Below are 22402 nucleotides of genomic sequence, written 5' to 3' on the forward strand. Positions count from 1 at the left end.
GTGTCTCTGTGACCGAACCCGTCACAAATCCATCTTGTCAATTCACTCTTCTGCTTGAGAAAACTGAACACAGGTACTAGAACTGCTGTCAGGTTAAAGGAAACATCATGTCCATTTGTATTTGGAAAGTTATCTTTGGCCATGTCTGCACTACAGGTACTACAATGGCACTGCTCTGGCACCATAGGTAAGCTACTATAGTCTGTAGTGTAGATGCTTTCTACAATAATGGAAGGGGTTTTTCTGTTGCTGTAGGTAATTCATCTTCTTGAGCGATGATAGCTTGGTTGACGGAAGCTTCCGTTGACTTAACCACATCTACACCATAGGTTAGGTCAGCATAGCTGTGTTGCACAGGGGTGTGAATTTTTCACATCCCTGAACGCTGTAGCTATGTCAACCTAACTTAAGTGTAAACCAGGGCTTTGCAACAATAAAGGCTAGAAACTCTTTCTAAAGGAAAGTTTTTATTCTACTGATAGTGGTGGCTTAAACGCTCCCATGTCCCAGAGAGATTTTTCTACCCACAACTATCAGGTGAGCAAGGGGATTTATCAAGACCGGGATAGATGTTTACTGGGGTTCTTCATTCTTCCTTAGTATGGGCGTGCTATTAGCATCAGTTTTCTTAATTAACTGTACTCAGTGTTTGTGAAAGATTGACACTTGTAAAGAATCTGTCTTCTGTTGTACAGTAGAATTGATGCTGCATGCCCAGCAGTGATGTAAGCTGCTTTCTGTAGTTTTGCTAATAAACTCCAAGTTTGATGTAGAGAGACACCTCTGGGGCAAGTAGGTAGTTCATGCTCAAGCTCATTCAATCTTTGGTTTCTTGGTGTCTGTCAACAAGAATTTTTGGTTTTGAATGATAACTGAGATGTACACTCTTGCCTGTTGGAAATTGGACTGAGACCCCCACCTTCCAGTCATTTAACAAAAGCTACTATACGCTTTTCAGATGGCAACAACTTTTAGTCACTATTGACTTGGAAGAGATTTGCCTCTAAAAAAGGCCATTTGTTCAAAAAAACTCTGTATCCCATTTTTATTTTCCTGAGTCATTGTCATATTATGTAGCATCCTGCAGCTTCTCACATCCATTCACTCTAGCTGGTGCTTGATCTTTCTCTTCCTTATCACTTATATGTGTGACCAGTGAACAGCAGAAATCTTTGCACCTTTCACCTAGAACACTGAAAGGGAAGCAGCTTATGTTGCTGAATCACATTTTTTTCTCCTTGTATGCTAAAGCGTGAGTTACTGAGAGCTTGTCTAAACTTAGAGTGCTGCAATGGTACAGCTGCAGCGCTTAGTGAAGATGCTACCTATGCCAACAGGAGATCTTCTGTCACTGTAGGTATTCCACCTCCCCAAGAAGCAGTAGGTATGTCGATGGGAAAAGCCCTCTTGTTCTGGGGGTTAGGTTGGTATAACTATATGGGGTGTGTGTGTGTGTGTGTATGTGTGTATATATATATATGTATGTATATATATATATATATATATATATATATATATATAAAATTCTCGCCCCTGAGCGACCTACTTATACTGACATAAGTTTGTAGTGTGGTCCAAGGCTGAGACTGGTTCACTTTTCGCTATATGTAATCTGCTCCAGGAATTATGTTAATAGAAGCCCTGTCTACATAAAGGAAATTTGCACTGGCATAACTACATTGTTGTGGAGTCAGTGTGGTCCCCACAGCGTGAAGCTACAAACTGCTTGTTACTAATACCATGTAAAATGGTATTAAAAATGTCATATTAAAATTCAGTCACTCCATGCGTTTGCATGGATCTCTTTATGTACAACATTGATTGAAATTAAACTGCCAAAAAAGGGGTGATACCACAAGTAAAATACTGCTTTTATTATGGATGGAATTTAAAAATTAAAGTTCACTTATTTCTAACAGGTCATACCATATGTCATGACCTTTTTTTGCATTTTTTAAACAAATTTCTTTACCTGTATTTCTAACAATATTTCAGATTATTAAAAAGGCATCAACTTTAAAGTAGTATGATTTTTAAGTTGATTTTAACTACTGGTGATGCAAATAACACATTAAATGATAATTATAACTACAAATATTGACGGGACTACATTAGATATTTGCACATACCTGTCTCTGACTTTCTGAAAAGTTAAGTGGGTTGGGTTTTTTTATATTTATTTCACCATTTTATGTCATTCACCTGCGCTTCACTAAGCTTGGACAATGAAAATAAATTAATCTGTTCTTTTCCTTTTTTATGGCCTGCCACAGTGAGGCAGTGTTTAGATTAAAGCATAATGGGAATGTTTAAATGCAAACCAATTCATTTTAATAAACATGCAGATATCTTGGGTTTTGTAAACCATTTTTACACAAAACCTAACGTGTTTAAATGCTCTGACAATGTCCCTTTAATCAAGAGTTCAGCCAATTATTTGCTGCTGACTTAGGTAGTCATACATTCAGTAAGCATATACCCAGATAGTGATTTCAATTATCCTATTTAAATGGTCAAAGGGAAAATATTTCTTTTCAAAAGTGAAGTATAAAATCCTCTTTGGCATTTTACTTAAATCCATTGTCTCTAGTATACCACAAAGGGTAACTGTAACAAGGTGACAGGGATATTTTTTTATTAAAGGTTTCAGGGATTTAAAAAAACCCATAGGAACAGAACAGTATTGCAGCAGAATGCTAATACACAAATGGTTTGCTTGTGTTCTTCTCTTAGGAGGATTCAGTTTGATTTCTGTGGAAACGGGTATTGGACTCCTAGGATCTAGTTTGACCATTCATTAAGGTAAGTAATGCCTTTTTGATTTCTTGCAGAGTTTGCAAATCTCATTAAATTGGCAGATACTGCAGAAGGAACAGAAGGTTCAAATACAGTGGATAGAGAAATTTCCCAACATCTTGATGGGGGTGGAAGGAGAAACCAAAGTTTAGAACTCTTTCCAAACACCATAAATCATGCTACAGTCTAGTACATGTGGGTTTTTCCTTTAGAAAATATACATGAATTTAGTTCCCTAGAAAGATGCCAGATTGTGATAATGTCTAGTGACACATGGAGAATGTTGTCCATTGAGTTAGCAATGAACTGATGTAGAGCTTCAAGGCTCTTCGTTTCTAGCCATGATCTGGCTCTTGTGAGTCCTATATTGTTAAATATATGTATTTTACAATGCTGTGTAACAAGAACAAGAGGGGGGGGAAAAAACTAACCCCAAAACCACTGAAAGGATGAGTTTCCAGCTGTCGGTCTGTTTCAGCTCTGAGAAGAGGATTTTTTATTCATTTTAGCTTAGGATGACAAGGTAGGTTTCAGCTGGGACTGAGAGCATTTGGATTCTATCAAAGAGCATAACTAAATTGGTTGGAGCATATGTCAGCAGGGTCTCAATACTGAAGATTTCAAGCAAAATGACTGTTATTTGCATTACCCACACTACATTACATATATAGTGTTCTTGCTGATTTGTAATAATAATTTTGACAATAGCTCTTCCATAAATAAAATTAGGTTTGGGCTTCTCTTTCCCAATAGGGACATCTGTGGTAATACAAAGAATTATTTTGATTTGATTTTGTAGCAATTCTAGTCTTTCACAGTTTTTTAAATTGAAAATGTTATTCGAAGCTTGTCCACAACTTGCACAGCCTCTTCCAGGTACGGAATCACTTCTCAGGTCCTTGACTTTTACGGTCAGGTGTGAGTAATTCTTGAGGGTAATGATTCCAGCATTTCCTTTGATAGAGCACACAATGTTTTGGAGATGATTTAATTTAGTACTGTGTGACTACATCACAAAGCTGTCATTTTCTGTGGCCTTCAAAATGAGAGCTGTTACTTGATACAGAACAGGATGATGGCTTTGGTGTTTCCTGAGACGCTAGGATGTTTACTTTGAAGTTCTGTTCACAAAATTTACAGAGACTATCTAAAATGAACGGCAGAAATCCAGGTTTTAACAAAAAATCAAGGTGCATACACAGACACCTACTTTTAATAATTTATTATTTATTTGTATTACTGGAGTGCCTAGGGGTCCTAATCATGTACCAGGACCCCATTGTTCTGTGTTTGTATAGCACCTGGCACAAAGACAGTCTCTGTCCCAAGGAACTTACAGTCTAAATGCATCTGTCTCTAGAAGATTGCAGCCTTTTGTGTCTGATGTGGATCTTGCCACCATAATTCACACATTTGAAAATAGTCAACGTGGTTTTTGTAAAGGGATATCATGTCTCACCAATCTGCAAGAATTCTTTGAGGGGGGTCAACAAGCATGTGGACAAGGGGAATCCAGTGGATATAGTGTATTTGACAAGGTCCCTCACCAAAGGCTCTTAAGCAAAGTAAGCAGTCATGGGATAAGAGGGACAGTCCTCTCATGAACTGGTAACTGGTTAAAAGATAGGAAACAAAGGGTAGGAATAAATGGCTAGTTTTCAGACTGGAGAGTGGTAAATAGTGGTGTTCCTTAGGGGTCTGTACTGGGCCCAGTCCTATTCAACATATTGATAAAAGATCTGGAAAAAGGGGTAAACAGTGAGGTGGCAAAATTTGCATATGATACAAAACTACTTGAGATAGTTAAGTCCCAGGCAGACTGTGAAGAGCTACAAAAGATTCATAGATTCTAGGACTGAAAGGGACCTTGAGAGGTCATCGAGTCCAGTCCCCTGCCCTCATAGCAGGACCAAATACTGTCTAGATCATCCCGGATAGACATTTATCTAACCTACTCTTAAATATCTCCAGAGATGGAGATTCCACAACCTCCCTAGGCAATTTATTCCAGTGTTTAACCACCCTGACAGTTAGGAACTTTTTCCTAATGTCCAACCTAAACCTCCCTTGCTGCAGTTTAAACCCATTGCTTCTTGTTCTATCATTAGAGGCTAAGGTGAACAAGTTTTCTCCCTCTTCCTTATGACACCCTTTTAGATACCTGAAAACTGCTATCATGTCCCCTCTCAATCTTCTCTTTTCCAAACTAAACAAACCCAATTCTTTCAGCCTTCCTTCATAGGTCATGTTCTCAAGACCTTTAATCATTCTTGTTGCTCTTCTCTGGACCCTCTCCAATTTCTCCACATCTTTCTTGAAATGCAGTGCCCAGAACTGGACACATTACTCCAGTTGAGGCCTAACCAGCGCAGAGTAGAGCGGAAGAATGACTTCTCGTGTCTTGCTCACAACACACCTGTTAATGCATCCCAGAATCACGTTTGCTTTTTTTGCAACAGCATCACACTGTTGACTCATATTTAGCTTGTGGTCCACTATAACCCCTAGATCCCTTTCTGCCGTACTCCTTCCTAGACAGTCTCTTCCCATTCTGTATGTGTGAAACTGATTGTTCCTTCCTAAGTGGAGCACTTTGCATTTGTCTTTATTAAAGTTCATCCTGTTTACCTCAGATCATTTCTCCAATTTGTCCAGATCATTTTGAATTATGACCCTATCCTCCAAAGCAGTTGCAATCCCTCCCAGTTTGGTATCATCTGCAAACTTAATAAACGATTTTCTATGCCAGTATCAAGTTCTTGATGAAGATATTGAACAGAGCCAGTCCCAAAACAGACCCCTGCGGAATCCCACTTGTTATACCTTTCCAGCAGGATTGGGAACCATTAATAACTACTCTGAGTACGGTTATCCAGCCAGTAATGCACCCACCTTATAGTAGCCCCATCTAAGTTGTATTTGCCTAGTTTTATTGATAAGAATATCATGCGAGACCGTATCAAATGCCTTACTAAAGTCTAGGTATACCACATCCACCGCTTCTCCCTTATCCACAAGACTCGTTATTCTATCAAAGAAAGCTATCAGATTTGTTTGACATGATTTGTTCTTTACAAATCCATGCTGGCTATTCCCTATCACCTTACCACCTTCCAAGTGTTTGCAGATTATTTCCTTAATTACTTGCTCCATTCAGAAGTTAAACTAACTGGTCTGTAGTTTCCTGGGTTGTTTTTATTTCCCTTTTTATAGATGGGCACTATATTTGCCCTTTTCCAGTCTCCCATGATTTTTCAAAGATAATAGCTAGAGGCTCAGATACCTCTTCTATTAGCTCCTTGAATATTCTAGGATGCATTTCATCAGGCCCTGGTGACTTGCAGGCATCTAACTTTTCTAAGTTATTTTTAACTTGTTCTTTTTTTATTTTATCTTCTAAATCTACCCCCTTCCCATTAGCATTCACTGTTAGGCATTCCTTCAGACTTCTCGGTGAAGACCGAAACAAAGAAGTCATTAAGCATCTCTGCTATTTCCAAGTTTCCTGTTACCGTTTCTCCCTCCTCACTGAGCATTGGGCCTACCCTGTCCTTGGTCTTCCTCTTGCTTCTAATGTATTGATAAAAAGTCATCTTGTTTCCCTTTATTCCTGTAGCTAGTTTGAGCTCATTTTGTGCCTTTGCCTTTCTAATCTTGCCCTTGCATTCCTGTGTTGTTTGCCTATATTCATCCTTTGTAATCTGTCCTAGTTTCCATTTTTTATGACTCCTTTTTATTTTTTAGATCATGCAAGATCTCGTGGTTAAGCCAAGGTGGTATTTTGCTACATTTTCTATCTTTCCTACCCAGCGGAATAGCTTGCTTTGGGGCCCTTAATAGTGTCCCTTTGAAAAACTGCCAACTCTCCTCAGTTGTTTTTCCCCTCAGTTTTGATTCCCATGGGACCTTATCTCTCAAAACTGGGTGACTGGGCAACAAAATGGCAGATGAAATTCAATGTTGATAAATGCAAAGTAATGCACATTGGAAAACAGCAAAGAATCCTGTGGCACCTTATAGACTAACAGACGTTTTGCAGCATGAGCTTTCGTGGGTGAATACCCACTTCTTCGGATGAACGAAGAAGTGGGTATTCACCCACGAAAGCTCATGCTGCAAAACGTCTGTTAGTCTATAAGGTGCCACAGGATTCTTTGCTGCTTTTACAGATCCAGACTAACACGGCTACCCCTCTGATAATTGGAAAACAGAATCCCAACTATACATATAAAATGGTGGGGTCTAAATTAGCTGTTACCACTCAAAAAAGAGATCTTGGAGTCATTGTGGATAGTTCTCTGAACACATCTGCTCAATGCGCAGCGGCAGCTGAAAAAGCGAACAGAATGTTGGGAATCATTAAGAAAGGGATAGATAATAAGACAGAAAAAAGCATATTGCCTCTATAGAAATCCATGGTATGCCCACATCTTGAATACTGCATGCAGATGTGGTCACCCCATCTCAAAAAAGATATATTGGAAAAGGTTCAGAAAGGGACAACAAAAATGATTAGGGGCATGGAGCATCTGCCATATGAGGAGAGATTAATAAGACTGGGACTTTACAGCTTGGAAAAGAGGCGACTGGGGGGAGAGGGGGGGGATATGATAGAGGTCTATAAAATCATGCCTGATGTGGAGAAAGTAAATAAGGAAGTGTTGTTTACGTCTTCTCATAACACAAGAACTAGGGGTCACCAAATGAAATTAATAGCAGCAGGTTTAAAACAAACAAAAGAGAGGTTTTTTTCACACAATGTACACTCAACCTGTGGAACTCCTTGCCAAAGGATGTTGTGAAGGCCCAGACTATAACAGGGTGCAAAAAAGAACTAGATACATTAATGGAGGATAGGTCTATCAATGGCTATTAGCCAGGACGGGCAGGGATGGTGTCCCTAGCTCAGGGGTCTTAAGCCGGCCCTCAAGCTCCCACTGGGGAGCGGGGTCTGGGACTTGCCTCACTCCAGCCGGGGAGCAGGGTCGGGGGGAGCTCCATGCTGCTTCCGGAAGCAGCGGCATGGTCCCACTCCGACAGCTACATGTAGGGGCAGCCAGGGGGCTCTGCTCTGCATGCTGCCCCCACCCCAAGTGCTGCCCCTGCAGCTCCCATTGGCCGGGAGCTGCAGCCAATGGGAGCTGCAGGGGCAGCGCGTGTCAACTATCAGTTTCTACAAAAGCAAACAAGACATCTTATCTTTTTGGAATTCTAGGTAGTGTTGGAGGAGAAGTTTTTTTTATTGATTTTCAGAAAGAAACAATAAAAAATACAAAGGTAAATGACTTACAACCAGTATATATTTCTAAATACTGTATGCTTCACGGGATTGACAGTAGATTTATGCAATGACAACACTTTACAACTTGTCAAAACTACAAAAACAATTATGACCCTGGAACCCTGATGCATATTCTAAGGGACTGTTCATCAGTCAGCAGCTTTGGAAAGAGGTGAACATGAGAACTCTTTACATTACTTCTGCTGTGTAACAGATTTTTGTGGTAATAATATGGCCAGGTTTTAGCACAGCACTAAAAGAATTCATACTAAGGACCACTTACATTAGAAACATAGAATCACAGAACTGGGAAGGACTTTGAGAAGTCATCTAATCCAGTCCCCTGCACTCATGGCAGAACTAAGTGTTATTTAAAGTCCATCCCTGACAGGTGTTTGTCTAACTTGCTCTTAAAAATCACCAATGATGAGATTCCACAATCTCCCTAGGCAATTTATTCTACCCTGACAGGAAATTTTTCCTAATGTCCAATTTAAACCACCTTTGCTTAAGCCCATTGCTTCTTGTCCTACCCTCAAAGGTTAACAAGATCATTTTTTCTCCCTCCTCCTTGTAATATCCTTTTATGTACTTGAAAACTGTTATCATGTTTCCTCCACCCTCCCCCAGTCTTCTTTTCTCTAGACTAAACAGTTTTTTCAATCTTCCCTCATAGAAAATGTCTTGCTTACAACACTCCTGCTAATACATCTCAGAATGATGATCGCTTTTTTTGCAACAGTGTTATACTCCTGACTCTCATTTAGCTTGTGATTCACTGTGACCCCCAGATCCCTTTGTGCAGCACTCCTTCCTAGGCAGTCATTTCCCATTTTATGTGTGTGCAACTGATTGTTCTTTCTTAAGTGGAGTACTTTGCATTTGTCCTTATTTAATTTCATCCTATTTACTTCAGACCATTTCTCCAGTTTGTCCAGATCATTTTGAATTTTAATCCTGTCCTCCAAAACACTTGCAACCCTGCCCAGCTTGGTATTGTACGCAAACCTTATAAGTGTACTCTCTATGCCATTATCTAAATCATAATCATTCTGCAGTAATCCAGTATCTGTCAAGGAAAGATTTGATTTGCATTAGTATGGTGGTTATTGAAGATGTTCATACATTCACAAATTTAATACATACATGCTGTCTGAATGTGATTCACTTTTGGCTGAGCAACTTACTCTCATGCATGCTATAGGAGAGACTCTGATACAGATAAAGTATTGCCAGGTTACTGGACTTCAAAGATGGTGATCAAAGGTACCAAGATTTGGTATGCAAAGGGTAAAACTCAGTTTGATAGTGCAGAATCCAAGTCTAGAGTTGGATATATTAAAGGTATTGAGATGGATTAACTGTGTTAATGAGATCGGGCCTTTTAGGATTTGACAGTTGTGTAAACGTGTAACTGACCTTTTGATTTGTGTGTGAATTGTAAAAGTAGAACTATTATATTTGCAAACATTTACCTTGCAGAAACAGTAGAGCTATTTCTGGTAGTCTGGATTCTAAACCAGAGGTACTAATTTTGTAAATTGCTTGGTTGGCGCTTTAGGGAATTAATTCTAACACTGATTTGTTAGAGCTTTAAATTTGAAAAATTTAAATACAGTGAGAAACTTGATTTGCTTAGTTTTCTCCTCAGTTCCCCAATCTGCTGTATTGTGTGGGTCTTTTAGTGTGGGAATGGGTTTTAACAAAAAAGAAGAGATGTTCTGATGGCTCTTTGCTTTAAAAAAGAATATTTGAGTCCCTGTAGGGATCCAACTAATCATCAGGGCATCAGTGAGGAATTGAAATGGCTGTTTAGATAATTTTATATCTGACATAATACACTTAAAAATATCTGGTTTCAGAGTAGCAGCCGTGTTAGTCTGTATCCGCAAAAATAATAGGAGTGCTTGTGGCACCTTAGAGACTAACAAATTTACTTGAGCATAAGCTTTCGTGGGCCACAGCCCACTTCATCGGATGCATAGAATGGAACATACAGAGAAGATATTTATACATACAGAGAACATGAAAAGGTTAAAGTAGCCATACCAACTGTAAGAGGCCAATCAATTGAGATGAGCTATCATCATCAGGAGGAAAAAAACATTTGAAGTGATAATCGAGATGACCCTAGACGGTGTGAGGATACTTAACATGGGGAAAGAGATTCAGTTAGTGTAATGGCCCAGCCATTCCCAATCTCTGTTCAAACCTAAGTTAATTGTATCTAATTTGCATATTAATTCAAGTTCAGCAGTCTCTCTTTGGAGTCTGTTTTTGACATTTTTTTATTGTAAAATTGCCACCTTCAAGTCTGTCACTGAGTGGTTAGAGAGGTTGAAGTGTTCTCCCACTGGTTTTTGAATGTTATGATTCCTGATGTCAGATTTGTGTCCGTTTATTCTTTTGCGTAGAGATATATGAAATATCTAATTAACATAAACACACAGAATTTTTAATGAACAAACCCCCAGTGAGAATGTGTTTAGCACAGCAAAAAATACATAGGCATACTTTTCAGTAGAGGTGACTAACACATGATGATGTTCTTGGTATCTAGTGTGCAGACGGTTAAAAGTGATGCTGTTTAATCCAAGGGATTACCTGTCTTCGTAGCCTTCTGAGCGAAACCTCTTCAGGGAATCCTACCTGCTTAGAATATGTAGCAGATGGTGGGTGAGTGTGTGGGGATGCCACACTTTTTAAAGATACAGAGCATCTCTTAATATTGTTAATCAGAATACTTGAAAGGGAAGATTCTGTAGAATAGACAATATTCTGGTGCATTCAGTTTTACAGTGTATGGTAACCTACACTTGGGGGACTTCAGCTTTTTAAAAAGTAAAAATCTTGCTGTGATGCCTGCAAAAGTCTTTGACCATGGTTAGGCTGCAAGTAAAAAGTTGAAACTACAAGAAACCACTTAACTTATTCTTATACTGATGTGTGTTGATTATGATTTCAGTTATACTTGTCTCTGTTTAATTGAAGCTTATAAAGTTTGTGTTTCACCAGTCTCATCTTTTTAATTAACTCTAAGTAGCCATCTGAATAAAGAACTTGTTAATTGTAACTAGTAAATATTTTTATAATTGCAGTAATCAATCAGGTTACACTTTGTTGCTGACTTTACTAATACCTCATTTATAGGCCTGTATGTTAATTGCATTTCAGTCTTGAAAAATAAATACAAATAGCAGTCATTTACTCCAGGCTCTGAACTTTGTTAATTTTCAGATGCTTTAGTCATTTTCAACCCCAAACTTTTAAAGATGATAAACTATCATTCTACTTCTTCACCCATATTTTTCTTTATTCTTTATTTATTTATAGGCAAGGCTATAAATAAACATGCATAGGCTGGTTTCAAATTTGTTTCAACTTTATTAACCCTATCTCCAACCATGGAGCGGTTACTAAATATGATTTAGGTCAGTGTACATTTGTGACCTATGCTGGTGTGGGACCAGCTGTATAGATCTGTTCATATTGGTTACTGGTGAGTCCCACCACATATTTGGCTGCTGATACCACAATAATGGTTCAACCTGGTGTAGTAAGACTTTTGTGCAAGTATACACCTTTTCATTGTAAGTGGTGCAGCTTTGTCATGTGGATGCTAGTAAAATTCAGCCATCCTACTTCATATGCACAGAGAGGGTAGGTTACTAGATCCAGTAGTTCCCCATGATCATTCTCTGACAAGGTTTCACCTTGCCTGATTAGGGTCATAGTGTGTTGAATACATGTGGCACTTTTTTTTTTTGTTAAATAATCTTTAGATTGCCAGTGAAGGTAAAAACCTACTTGATAGACCGTTCCTTCAAGAGCTAAATTAGTGTTTAAAATGTTAATGGGTCAAACCTTCCTGAGGCTCTCAGATCTAAATTCCACAGATCTCTGCGGGAAAGTTTGTAAAAGAAGTAATGCGACAGTGAGAGGTGGTAAAGAAGTGTCACTTAAGATGAAAGTGCCCACTGATGAGTACACCACAAAAGTAACTAGACAAAAGGGGAACTTGTAGGAAAGGTGCAAGGAGAAGGTGTTCGTCCTCAGGTGAAAAGGGCAGGAGAATCCCTTACAGTCAGTGGGGTACTGGTCAGTATCATTAGCTAGCTACCAGATTGATAGATTCAGGACCAGCAACCCCGATCTTGGCAGTAAGACCATTCTTAGAATATGTCTACACTGCAATTGGTGTGATTGCAGTTTGTGTAGGCATATCAGCGCTAGCTTTAACCTAGCTAATGTGGCTAAAAACAGCAGTGAAGATGCAGCAGCATGAGTGAGGAACACGAGTACATACCTGGGGGGTCAGGCGGGCTTGTATAACCTGTGCCACGGCTGCATCTTCACTGCTGTTTTTAGCTTCACTAGCTAGATTAAAGCTGGCATGGGTATACCTATATGAGCTGCAATTATATCTCTAGTTGCGGTGTGCTACAGGGGGCAGGGTAGGCTCCAGCCAGGTTGGCTAGTGCCTGCAGATGCGGAGCAGCTGCACCAAAGGTCTACTTTATGGCTGAACATGCCATATAGCATGTGCTACAGGGGGCAGGGTAGGCTCCAGCCATGTTGGCTAGTGCCTGCAGATGCGGAGCAGCTGCACCAAAGGTCTACTTTATGGCTGAACATGCCATATAGCACACTCTTCCTGAAAGTTTCTCCTACTTTTCATTCAGCCTAAGATAATGCCCAAATAAACAAATCTGCTGTACTTTGTGCCCAAGCATTTAAGAATTTTCCTCACACATTGAGACCTTTGATGGTTTACCACTATCCTTTTTCAGAAAATTACGGGTTCTTTCCTTCCCTGCACCCACATTTCACTCTTTTGTGTATTTATCTCTTGCATCTCAGTTTCCTAAACAAAATATTTTAGGAATGGATGTGTTTTAGTCACTGAATATTGTCTATCAAGGAAGCTAGAAATCAATACATTCATTAATTTCTTAAAGCTGCTAATTGTTAGAATTAAGGAAATTAAATATCAGGTTGCTGGTTTAGCAGAGAGAATCAACACTGAGAAATTGCTCTGAAAATAGTTTAATGAGGTGTAGGGCAAGTTTGAAAGACCAAATGGACAAGCGTAGTTAACCCTTGACACTGACATAAGCAGGCAGGGCCTAAAACCCCAAATGGCTTGTGGTCATTGACTGACAGATTGGTTCAGGTTATATATGTGCTTTAATTATGCTTGTGAATGGCATTTGAATTCTTACTGGAATACTGGTTTTGGATTAAATTTTCACATAAAGCTTATCAGTTTTTAAATAATAATGTATCAAACTATCAACAAAATATATAGCATTGTTTATTTTGTATATTTTTCATCTTTCAGAAAACTATAAGGCATGCTTATTGTAGATAGCAAGATTCTTAATATGATCTGTGATTTTTCATAATCTTTCCCTTTTATTTTTCATAAAAATAGCATATGCAGATAGAGCAAAACTGTAACACATTTTTAACATCTAACTTTGTTTTCTCTCATGTGACGCATTTGTCTGAATAACACTTAAAAGAATTTCAATGTTATCTTCAATTAATTCAAAGGGACCGCCAAAAAAGTACCCAGGAAATAATGAAGTAAATAACTTCTTCTTAAAGCTTATTTCATATAAAACTTATTGGTGACTTTTACAACTAATTACATCTTGAAAACATTAAATCTTTGATTCTGTTTTCAGGCTTCCTGTCACAGTGATGTTGCAGGAGTCTTTTCTTGAGAGGTCTCCTCAGTTGTGTAGAGAAATACTCATTCTTGTTCCAGTTTCTCTGGACCCAGCATCTGTAGCAGGGGAACAGCTGTATTACCATAGTGAGAGAACCTAAAAGATATTTAAAGAATTTAAGAGAGAGAGAATGGCATTTATATCTATTTTTGGCAGAGTCCATGCTGCAGTCAAATAGTGTTGAACCACCTGTCTAGAAATCAGGGAAAGTTCTTCTGTCCCTGCCAGTCGGTCAATTGTTCCCATGCTTCAGCATACCTATCTATTTGTAGCAGTAGATCTAGTGTGTTGTGAGGCAAATTAGCAAGAGTTCTTGCTAGGCAACACAAGGCTGTCTGTATTTGTACTGACTGATCAGATGAGAAATGGCAAATAGTATTTGGTGTCTGGTGTATCCCCAAAAAGTGGATTATTTACATTCCTAATATACACTTGTAAAGTAATAATATGACTCCGTCCTTCTGTCTTTGTTGAACAGTAATGAATTTCAGATTTGCTGTACACAGCGGTTTATGAGGGACTCTAATGCAACTGTTCTATTTTTACAACTGGAGCTGTGCTGCCATTCCCCCCAGTGATACTCATGCATGACTCTCTATAATATCAATAGTAGTTACATATGCAGCAAGGGGAGAACCCTAAATATTTAGCACTTGCTATGTGTGAGGCTTTTTTGTTTGCTGTGCTGTGATATCTAGCCCAAGAAAGCAGACCATAATTTTTGGCTTCAAAATACAGCTCTGGGGCCGTTGGGTTTGGAGAGGGAAAAGTTATAAAATTTTTTCCTGGGGAAGAAGTATTTCAAAATTAAAATGTCTGCTCTGTTCACACCATTTTAAAAATTCTTTTATGTCTTCAGTCTTTCTAATGTGAAATGTCTAGATCAACAGTAAAATCTTTACTACCAGCATATTATGTACATTTATGTACAGGAGACACATGGAAAGTGGACATTTCTGTTTCTTCTTCTGTAACTTGTAATTGTAATCATGGAGGGGAAACTAAGTTGTATTGAAGTAGACTAACAGAAATTTGTAAACTAGATTAATGAGGTTGAAATAAGAACTTGATGAGTGTTCAGAAGCAGCTTTATAGAGACATTCTGATAAAGACTAATTGCCTCAACACTCTTTTAGAAACATGTTTAAATGATACTAATTAAACGGTGAAACTGAAATTTAGATGTGGTTATCTTAACTAGCTATTACAGTATCCTGCTTTATAGGTGGAAGAAACTAGCCACCTGAGCATTGTTCTTTTTTCACCGCTACCACTACAGTTTAAAACCAGGATGATTGTTCATTGTCCATCATTTTTGTTCGCCTTGTATCTTGATGGCGTGTATGCAGATAAAGGAATTTGCAGAATTCTTGTCCTTTTGTTTTAATTTTGCTGTCTCAAGTGTTTGTTCTCTCCGTTGGACGCTCCAGCTGAGAGAGACAATGCCCCGGAGTGGAATAGAACATGATTTGAGGGTACTAAGAGATTCTCTGCTGTGGTGGCAGGCTTGATGATTTTGCCTATGGGATGGAAATCCATCCAGTCCTTTCTGTGGAATTGACCATGAAAACCAAGTGATGAAAGCTGAAACCTCTCAAAGGATATTTGTTTTATATTGTCTTCTATGAGCTGAAATTACTCATTTCACTGTAGAAGGTAAAGGGTTTAACTGGAAGAGTGTGTGAGGCTTTAAATACCCATTTCAAAGGCCTATTTAATCTGGTGTGGGTTAGTTGTAATGACATAATCCAAAAATAAATCTCTCTATGCTCATCCTTGTTCCAGGGCTGCAGCTAAAGGATGGCAAATGCTAATCTCCTAATGTTAAGGCCATGACGTATTTGTCAATGGTTTGCCACAGCGTAGAATTCCTTTGAGGGTTTTCAGATTTGTATGTGGACTGAGCGGTTAAGTCAGGTTCAAATATTTTGATTCAACTAGAACAGGGGTAGGCAACCTATGGCACGGGTGCCGAAGGTGGCACGCGAGCTGATTTTCAGTGGCACTCTCGCTGCCCAGGTCCTGGCCACCAGTCTGGGGGGGCTCTGCATTTTAATTTAATTTTAAATGAAGCTTCTTAAACATTTTAAAAACTTTATTTACTTTACATACAACATTAGTTTAGTTAGATATTATAGACTTATAGAAAGAGACCTTCTAAAAATATTAAAATGTATTACTGCCGTACAAAACCTTAAATTAGATTGAATAAATGAAGACTCGACACACCACTTCTGAAAGGTCGCCGACCCCTGAACTAGAATATATATTACATGGTTTGGCCCTTAAATGTAAACCCTTAAAGGGGAGACTGCCTCCTACCTAATGGTCAGGCAAACTCTCTTCTTTCTCTCTTCCCCACTCCTTTCCAAAATCCTTCAAAGGAAATAGTTTAAATAAAAAAATAAAAATAAAAAAAAGCCGCCCACCCCCAACTGCAACTATATAATGGCCTGCTAATGTACATGAAGCATAAGGGGGTGTGAGGTGGGGGGAACCTCAGTTGGACTAATTTATATTTCTTTACTTTTAAATGAGTCATCTGATGGGTAGTGGTATCCTCTGGTTGCCAAGAGATGAGTCAGTTGGAGCTGCAGCACCGCTGTTTATCTCATTTCTGTATTCCTATCAGCGTCTGATCACCTGAATTCTCCCATGCAACTGTCCCAACCTGAGGTTGCGTTAGCAATACCACTTGAGGAAGGGCAGTCCCTTTCCCAGTGAGTAGCTCCAATGCCATTACCAAAAATTTATGAAGCATATGTTTATGAAGTGAATGTTAATTTTTTTCCAAGGGAGGTAAGAGATGGGAATACTGTAATACTTAAAACTAGCATTTGCATATTCAGTGTAATAAAATGAAAGAAGATATTTACTGTTTATCCATTCCAGGTTTATAGAAGTGTGACATGCAGTGTAAGTACTAGCAAACAACTCCTCTATTTTCTTAAGTGGATTGGCTGAGCAGATTGGATAGGACCAGAGGAGTGGCATCTTCACCCGGCGGTCTTTCACTCAGTAATCAGAGCCCTAGGTCACCTACCACTCAACCTCTTTGCTTCCATATTCAACATGAAGATTTCCCATTTCTTCTCTAGGTGAAGGAACTGCTGACCCCGTCGCCACATATATGCTTTCTTGTCCGTGGCTAGAAGGATTGCTGTATCCTTTTCCCTTTCTTGCAGTACTCCTCGAGGCAATTCAAAGAATAAAGGAAAGGGCAGAGTAATTCTAGTGGCCCCTGTTTGGTCAATAAGGCCCACCCTGGTTTTCAGATGTAATTGAGATGGCATCTTACTATCCGCTACTTCTCCCACACAGGAAGGATCTTCTGTTGCAGGCAGCTAAAACAAGGATAGTTAGAGGATCTCAGATGAGCATTTTAGCTTCTAGGAAAGGATTAACAAATAGGACATAATTTGAGGACTTGGTTTAGATGTAAGACCTGATGTGAAGATTTCATGTAGAACTGACCAAGAAATAGGCAAATAATGTATTGGAATTTCTGCAGAGAGGTCTTGCATTTGCTCTTGACATTTTCAGTTGCCATGCATTAGGCCAGAATTAATACCTGCTCTGCTGCAAGAAATCTTACTATTAAGTTTCTGGTGTTTCAATAAACTGCTAATCCTTTGAGAATTTAATACATGAGCAACAGCTGTAAAAGCATCTTGAACTGATGGAGTTTGCAAGGGGATAGCCACTCCCATCTTGTCCTGATGGATCTGATTCTGCAATAGAAAACCATGGTAAACAGTCTGTTGTGATCTCAGTTGAGAGGCCAGGGATTTAGTGAGCAGGGAAGAGATTGAACTACTCCCAGCCGTGTGAGTGTGTGTGTGAGAGTGATCAGGGTGAGGATTGACATACATTGTTGGAATGATGTGATGAAGCTTACACTGCACTGTGCATGCTGTGGGTGACCAGAGGAATTCGTCTGTTCAGGGCTGTCAATCTGACACCTTTCTTGAGTCTTTAAAGTTCATTTAACCAAGACAGGTAACTTATTATTTGTATTATCAGCACCTAGGAGCCCTCGTCATGGACCAGGACTCCATTATGCTAGGCACAGTACAAACACAGAACAAAAAGATGGTCTCAGCACACAAGCAGCCTAATTGTTGTCAAGTTTTTTGTAGGCATTGTGGAAAAGGAGAGTTGTTAAGGAGGGATTTGGAGGAGGATAATGAGATAGTTTTATGAACATTTAATATATTTACATCAGCTGTTTACCTCAACTCGTTTCATGGTTCTGTAGCATCTGACTTGTTCCATTTCATTACCTGGATTATAAATGAATGTGTTTTAAGTAGAGTCTGAGTATATGTTCTATCATCATGTTTATGTTGAGCCCCAGCTTCTATTTTTTCCCGGTTCCAGAAATGTTTAGTGGTTTTGATTTGTCGAGATTTATCCTGATAGTTTTAGTTATTTTCACTGACACTGCAAAGCTGCAAGATCTATGAAAGCAAGGTAAATAGTTTTGTTTGGAACTTTTTAGCATCTCTTCAAAGCCCACTTACAGTTTTTTTAAAGAAAAGATTCAAGTTCACATAAAAACTCTAGTGGAGTTGACGGTTAATCATTTAATGAAGTCAGAGGTCTGGACTTTGGTTATAAGCATCTTTGTTTTAGATGGGATTTTCAATAGCTCTGTCCTAATGCATGGGGGGTTTCTTCCATTCAGGTTAGTTCAACATGGCAGACCAGAGGCAACGTTCGCTGTCTACCTCCGGAGAATCATTGTACCATGTTCTAGGACTGGACAAGAATGCCACTTCCGATGATATTAAAAAGTCATACAGGTAAAGGTTCAAAAGTCTGGTCCCTGACACTTCACAGAGCATGTTTCTATCTGAAAAGGTTAGCAATGTCATGTTCAGTGTGTTATGTAGTCTGTGCTTGTATTTATCAATACTCCTTAGAAGAAAATATCTCTGCACTGAAAACATCTAGTTTCATCTTATGTCAACTGGGGTGAGACTATATAGAGTACTTCACATGAGCTGTTAGCAAATTTTGAAATTCAGATACTGGAATTAAACTGGTTTTTTTATAATTGAATTCTTGCAGATCATTTCTTTCAGTATTTAATTTAATCATGTTAACAAATGTGTAGGCAAGTGTATTAAAAGTTAAACTCTTTGCCTAGAAGTTATGCAGTTTCTTGCCAGCCCAACAAGAAGCATAATTGTGTCCAATCATGTCTAATTCCCTGAGCAAAGGAACATGCACTAAAGATACAAATGATGTACATTAACTTTTGTATCAGCAGTGTATTTTAGTATCTGTAAAAATCAGTTCACATTTTTTCACATTAAACTTGAAATACTGATTTTTTTAAAAGCCAGGTTTGACTTTTAACCTTAAAAAAACAAACCTGAAACAGCTTTGCATTGTCCAATTTTTTAATCTTTTTTTTGTGGGGGGGGGAGGGCATAGTACTGTTCTTGTGTTTAATTGCTACTCATAAATATTGTGCTACAGTTTAGTATGGTTATAGTTAACAAATGGCAGTGGCTTGAACATTACACTAGGGGTCAGTAGTAATCTTTGCTTGTGGATGCTCTTGAAAGAAAAGTTTTCCTTTTATTTTTGTCACTTTAATTTTGCCTTTTTGAAAAAAAAAGTTACTTTTATGGTACTAATAATATTTACATGAAAATAAAGATGACTCACAAGTATCCAAAGATTAGATAAAATGCTCTCAAAATTAATTGAAATTTGACACAGTAAAAGCTATTAGCCTAACACATGAAACAAGTTTTACCTTATTGGGAAAATGACAAACAGGTTTTCTTTAGCATGATCACCTGGTTAGTTTCTGTAAGAAAAATGAAGCTGCTTGTGTAGTTTGTTTTACAGACTGTCCTCCTATGACCACATGCTTCCTGTGCTGTTCATGTTTATAAATTTGAGACTTATTCCCTCATTTCATTTCTCTAGAAAAGCAGATCTCTTTCCCAGCCCCACTACACAATGATGGTTTCACATGAATGATGGTGATGTAATCTGTATTAAACTACAGAACACTGTGTAGTGGAGCCATCATCTCAGAACTCCTTCACTGTCCCATGAACTTGTTATAGAATGTATATATAGGAAATGGGAAACATTAGCTTTATTTAACATAAAGATGCAGGAGTAAGTCTGTTTTATAGATTGTTTGGAATCTGTGATATAGCACAGTAAATGTAAAATCTGTCTCTTCATTGGGACTATGGCATTACTGGTGAAACTGGGAAATAGCCCTCCAAGTAACATTTCCATTTCTAGGATCAAAGTTTCTAGTGCATGCTCATCTGAGATGTGCACATGCATGTCAAGATTTGTGTACACACATGTTCCAACCCTCATTTTTCAGGTGCTCATCAAGGGGTTGCCACACCTAAGTTTAGCACATGCAAAAGTGTATACAGCCTGTGTTTCTGAAAATATGGCAACTAATTTAAGGTCCCATATGGTAAATTTCTATAGCAGGTTAAACAATCATTTCCCCCACCACAAAAAATGGCCAAGTATAGTTCGGTGGCATTACCCAGGTTTTGTACCACAGAATTACAATGGCTCAAATAAAGTATGGAAGATTGGTTTCTCTTTTCATATCTATTAATAGGGTATTTTACCAGTTTTTCTTCAGAGATTCTTTTTATTCTCTTCTGAGTGTCTGAACTTTCAAATTTAAACAGCATCCAAAGATCAAAAGAACCTTTTTGTTCCTGAATTCAGTGACCTCAACAGGCTATACAAACTTTCAGATCCATTGTAGCCACGTTGCTGAAAACTTAATGGAGTCTATAATGATTTTCTGAGATCTGTGAAAGTTAATTCCTCCACAAGCACATCTTGAATTGAACAATAGGCTGTTTCAGCACAATGATTTGAGCACTGATCCCAAATAATTGTCAGTTCTATTTTTAGTTTACTAGACCAGGGGTCCCCAACCCCCGGTCCGCGGCCTCTTACAAACCGGGCCGCGAACCGACCCAGTGGACCTCCCGCAGGCGTGCCTGTGGGAGGTCTACCCGAGCCGCGGGACGAGCGCTCCCTCCGCAGTCATGACCGGTCCCTGGTCCTGAAAAGGTTGGGGACCCCTGTACTAGACGTTGCAGGTTAGATGTGGCCTTCAGAACTCTGTCATAGATTTGTTGTGCTTTCTATCCTGTTATGTATGTCCCCCTTCAGTTGGAGCATTGCTACTCAGAACTTCACGGTACAAATTGCTGGACCAGATAAGCAGAAAAGAAAGCTTCCACTGTCTTTGTACTGAAGTTTCAATCTGAAACTCACCCTGTGAGCTCTGCTAGGCTGGTGGGATAGACCATATAGAAAGATTATGCTTTTGTTACCATCTAAAGGAGACTCAGTGGGGCAATGGAAAGGTAGAAGTGAAGTAAGTCATAATTCTGTAAATACTCTTGCCTGAGACTGGAGAGCCTGTCAGCTTTGATGGGAGGAAAGCTGGACAGGTCAATCTACCCATTGTAGTAGGATGAATTGCAAAAAAAAAAAAAAAAAAAAAAGGCAGCTGAGCATTTTTTTTCTCCCACCCCACAGGAAACTTGCATTGAAATATCATCCTGATAAGAACCCAGATAATCCAGAGGCTGCAGATAAATTTAAAGAGATCAACAATGCACATGCAATATTGACTGATGCCACAAAACGAAACATATATGATAAGTATGGCTCCTTGGGCCTGTATGTAGCAGAGCAGTTTGGAGAGGAGAATGTGAACACATACTTCGTCCTATCCAGCTGGTGGGCAAAGGTAAGTGAAATAAAGATTTCTTTGCACTTATTCTGAACAGATGCTTAGCCATTCAGTAGGTGCTGTACTACTGTGGTAATTGGATATTCATGGTATTTTATTTCATTTATTTGATATTTCTGGCACCTATCTAGACAGATTCCAACATTTAAAACACCATTAGAAAATCTGTTTTCATACAATACTTTGATCCATCAAATTTCCAGTTACAAATTACCAGTTAATAGACTCTCCCACAAAAAGCTGCACACCATAGCTAGTCATTTAATAGAATCATACCTCAGTCACCCTCCAGTTTCCTTTGCCTGTGAACCCTCAACCTTCCTAAATGATTAAGAGAAAATATAAGATTAGCAGTGTGCCCAGGAAGATTAACAAATCTGAGATCTCATAGACTGAGGGAAGCAAATTCAAAAGCTGAGGACCCCCTCATGGAGAATGCCCTCCGATTTGTGTTGAGGTCTCTAGCTTAGGCATCTGCATTGATTTTAACTGTGACAACATGGTCAAGGAAAGAGAGGCAGTCCTTTTAAGCAGCCAGTTTCTGAAATGTTTTAAGGCTTAATAGATAACTTCCCAGATATGTACTGTTCATCAGTATCTCTCTGTGTATTGACAGTGTGCGCTTCCTGAGTGCTGCTCAACTGCTAGGCAACAACATTCTGCGCTCTTCCACAGGTTCTCAGTGTGCTACTGCAGGTAGTGCCTATCACAGTAATCTGTCAAGTGACACAGGCACAAATAACAGTAGCCAGTTCTGCATCATAGTGAAATGCAGATGGAAAAGATGTTTGTTTTTTAGCAACAACTGCTACTAGA

General features: G+C 38.9%; 1 protein-coding gene across 14 annotated transcripts in view; it reads left to right on the plus strand.

Annotated features, from left to right (window-relative positions):
- The window catches only part of DNAJC5 (DnaJ heat shock protein family (Hsp40) member C5), a 51809-nt gene that overhangs the window by 26959 nt on the left and 2448 nt on the right, over window positions 1-22402 (plus strand). For 3 of the 14 annotated variants that reach the window (XM_044985353.1, XM_044985359.1, XM_044985354.1), the window contains 3 exons: window positions 2734-2802; window positions 18500-18617; window positions 21370-21583. In XM_044985353.1, the coding sequence (XP_044841288.1) occupies window positions 18511-18617; window positions 21370-21583 (321 nt within the window). In that variant the 5' untranslated portion in view covers window positions 2734-2802; window positions 18500-18510. Of the gene's footprint in view, window positions 1-156; window positions 188-1251; window positions 1385-2733; window positions 2803-10637; window positions 10754-16910; window positions 16975-18263; window positions 18286-18499; window positions 18618-21369; window positions 21584-22402 lie in introns of those variants that run through there. The other 11 variants (XM_044985362.1, XM_044985367.1, XM_044985363.1 and 8 more) reach the window with 9 other exon arrangements.

This window comes from Mauremys mutica, chromosome 13 (assembly GCF_020497125.1).
Source record: "Mauremys mutica isolate MM-2020 ecotype Southern chromosome 13, ASM2049712v1, whole genome shotgun sequence".
NCBI classification, from domain to species: domain Eukaryota; kingdom Metazoa; phylum Chordata; order Testudines; family Geoemydidae; genus Mauremys; species Mauremys mutica.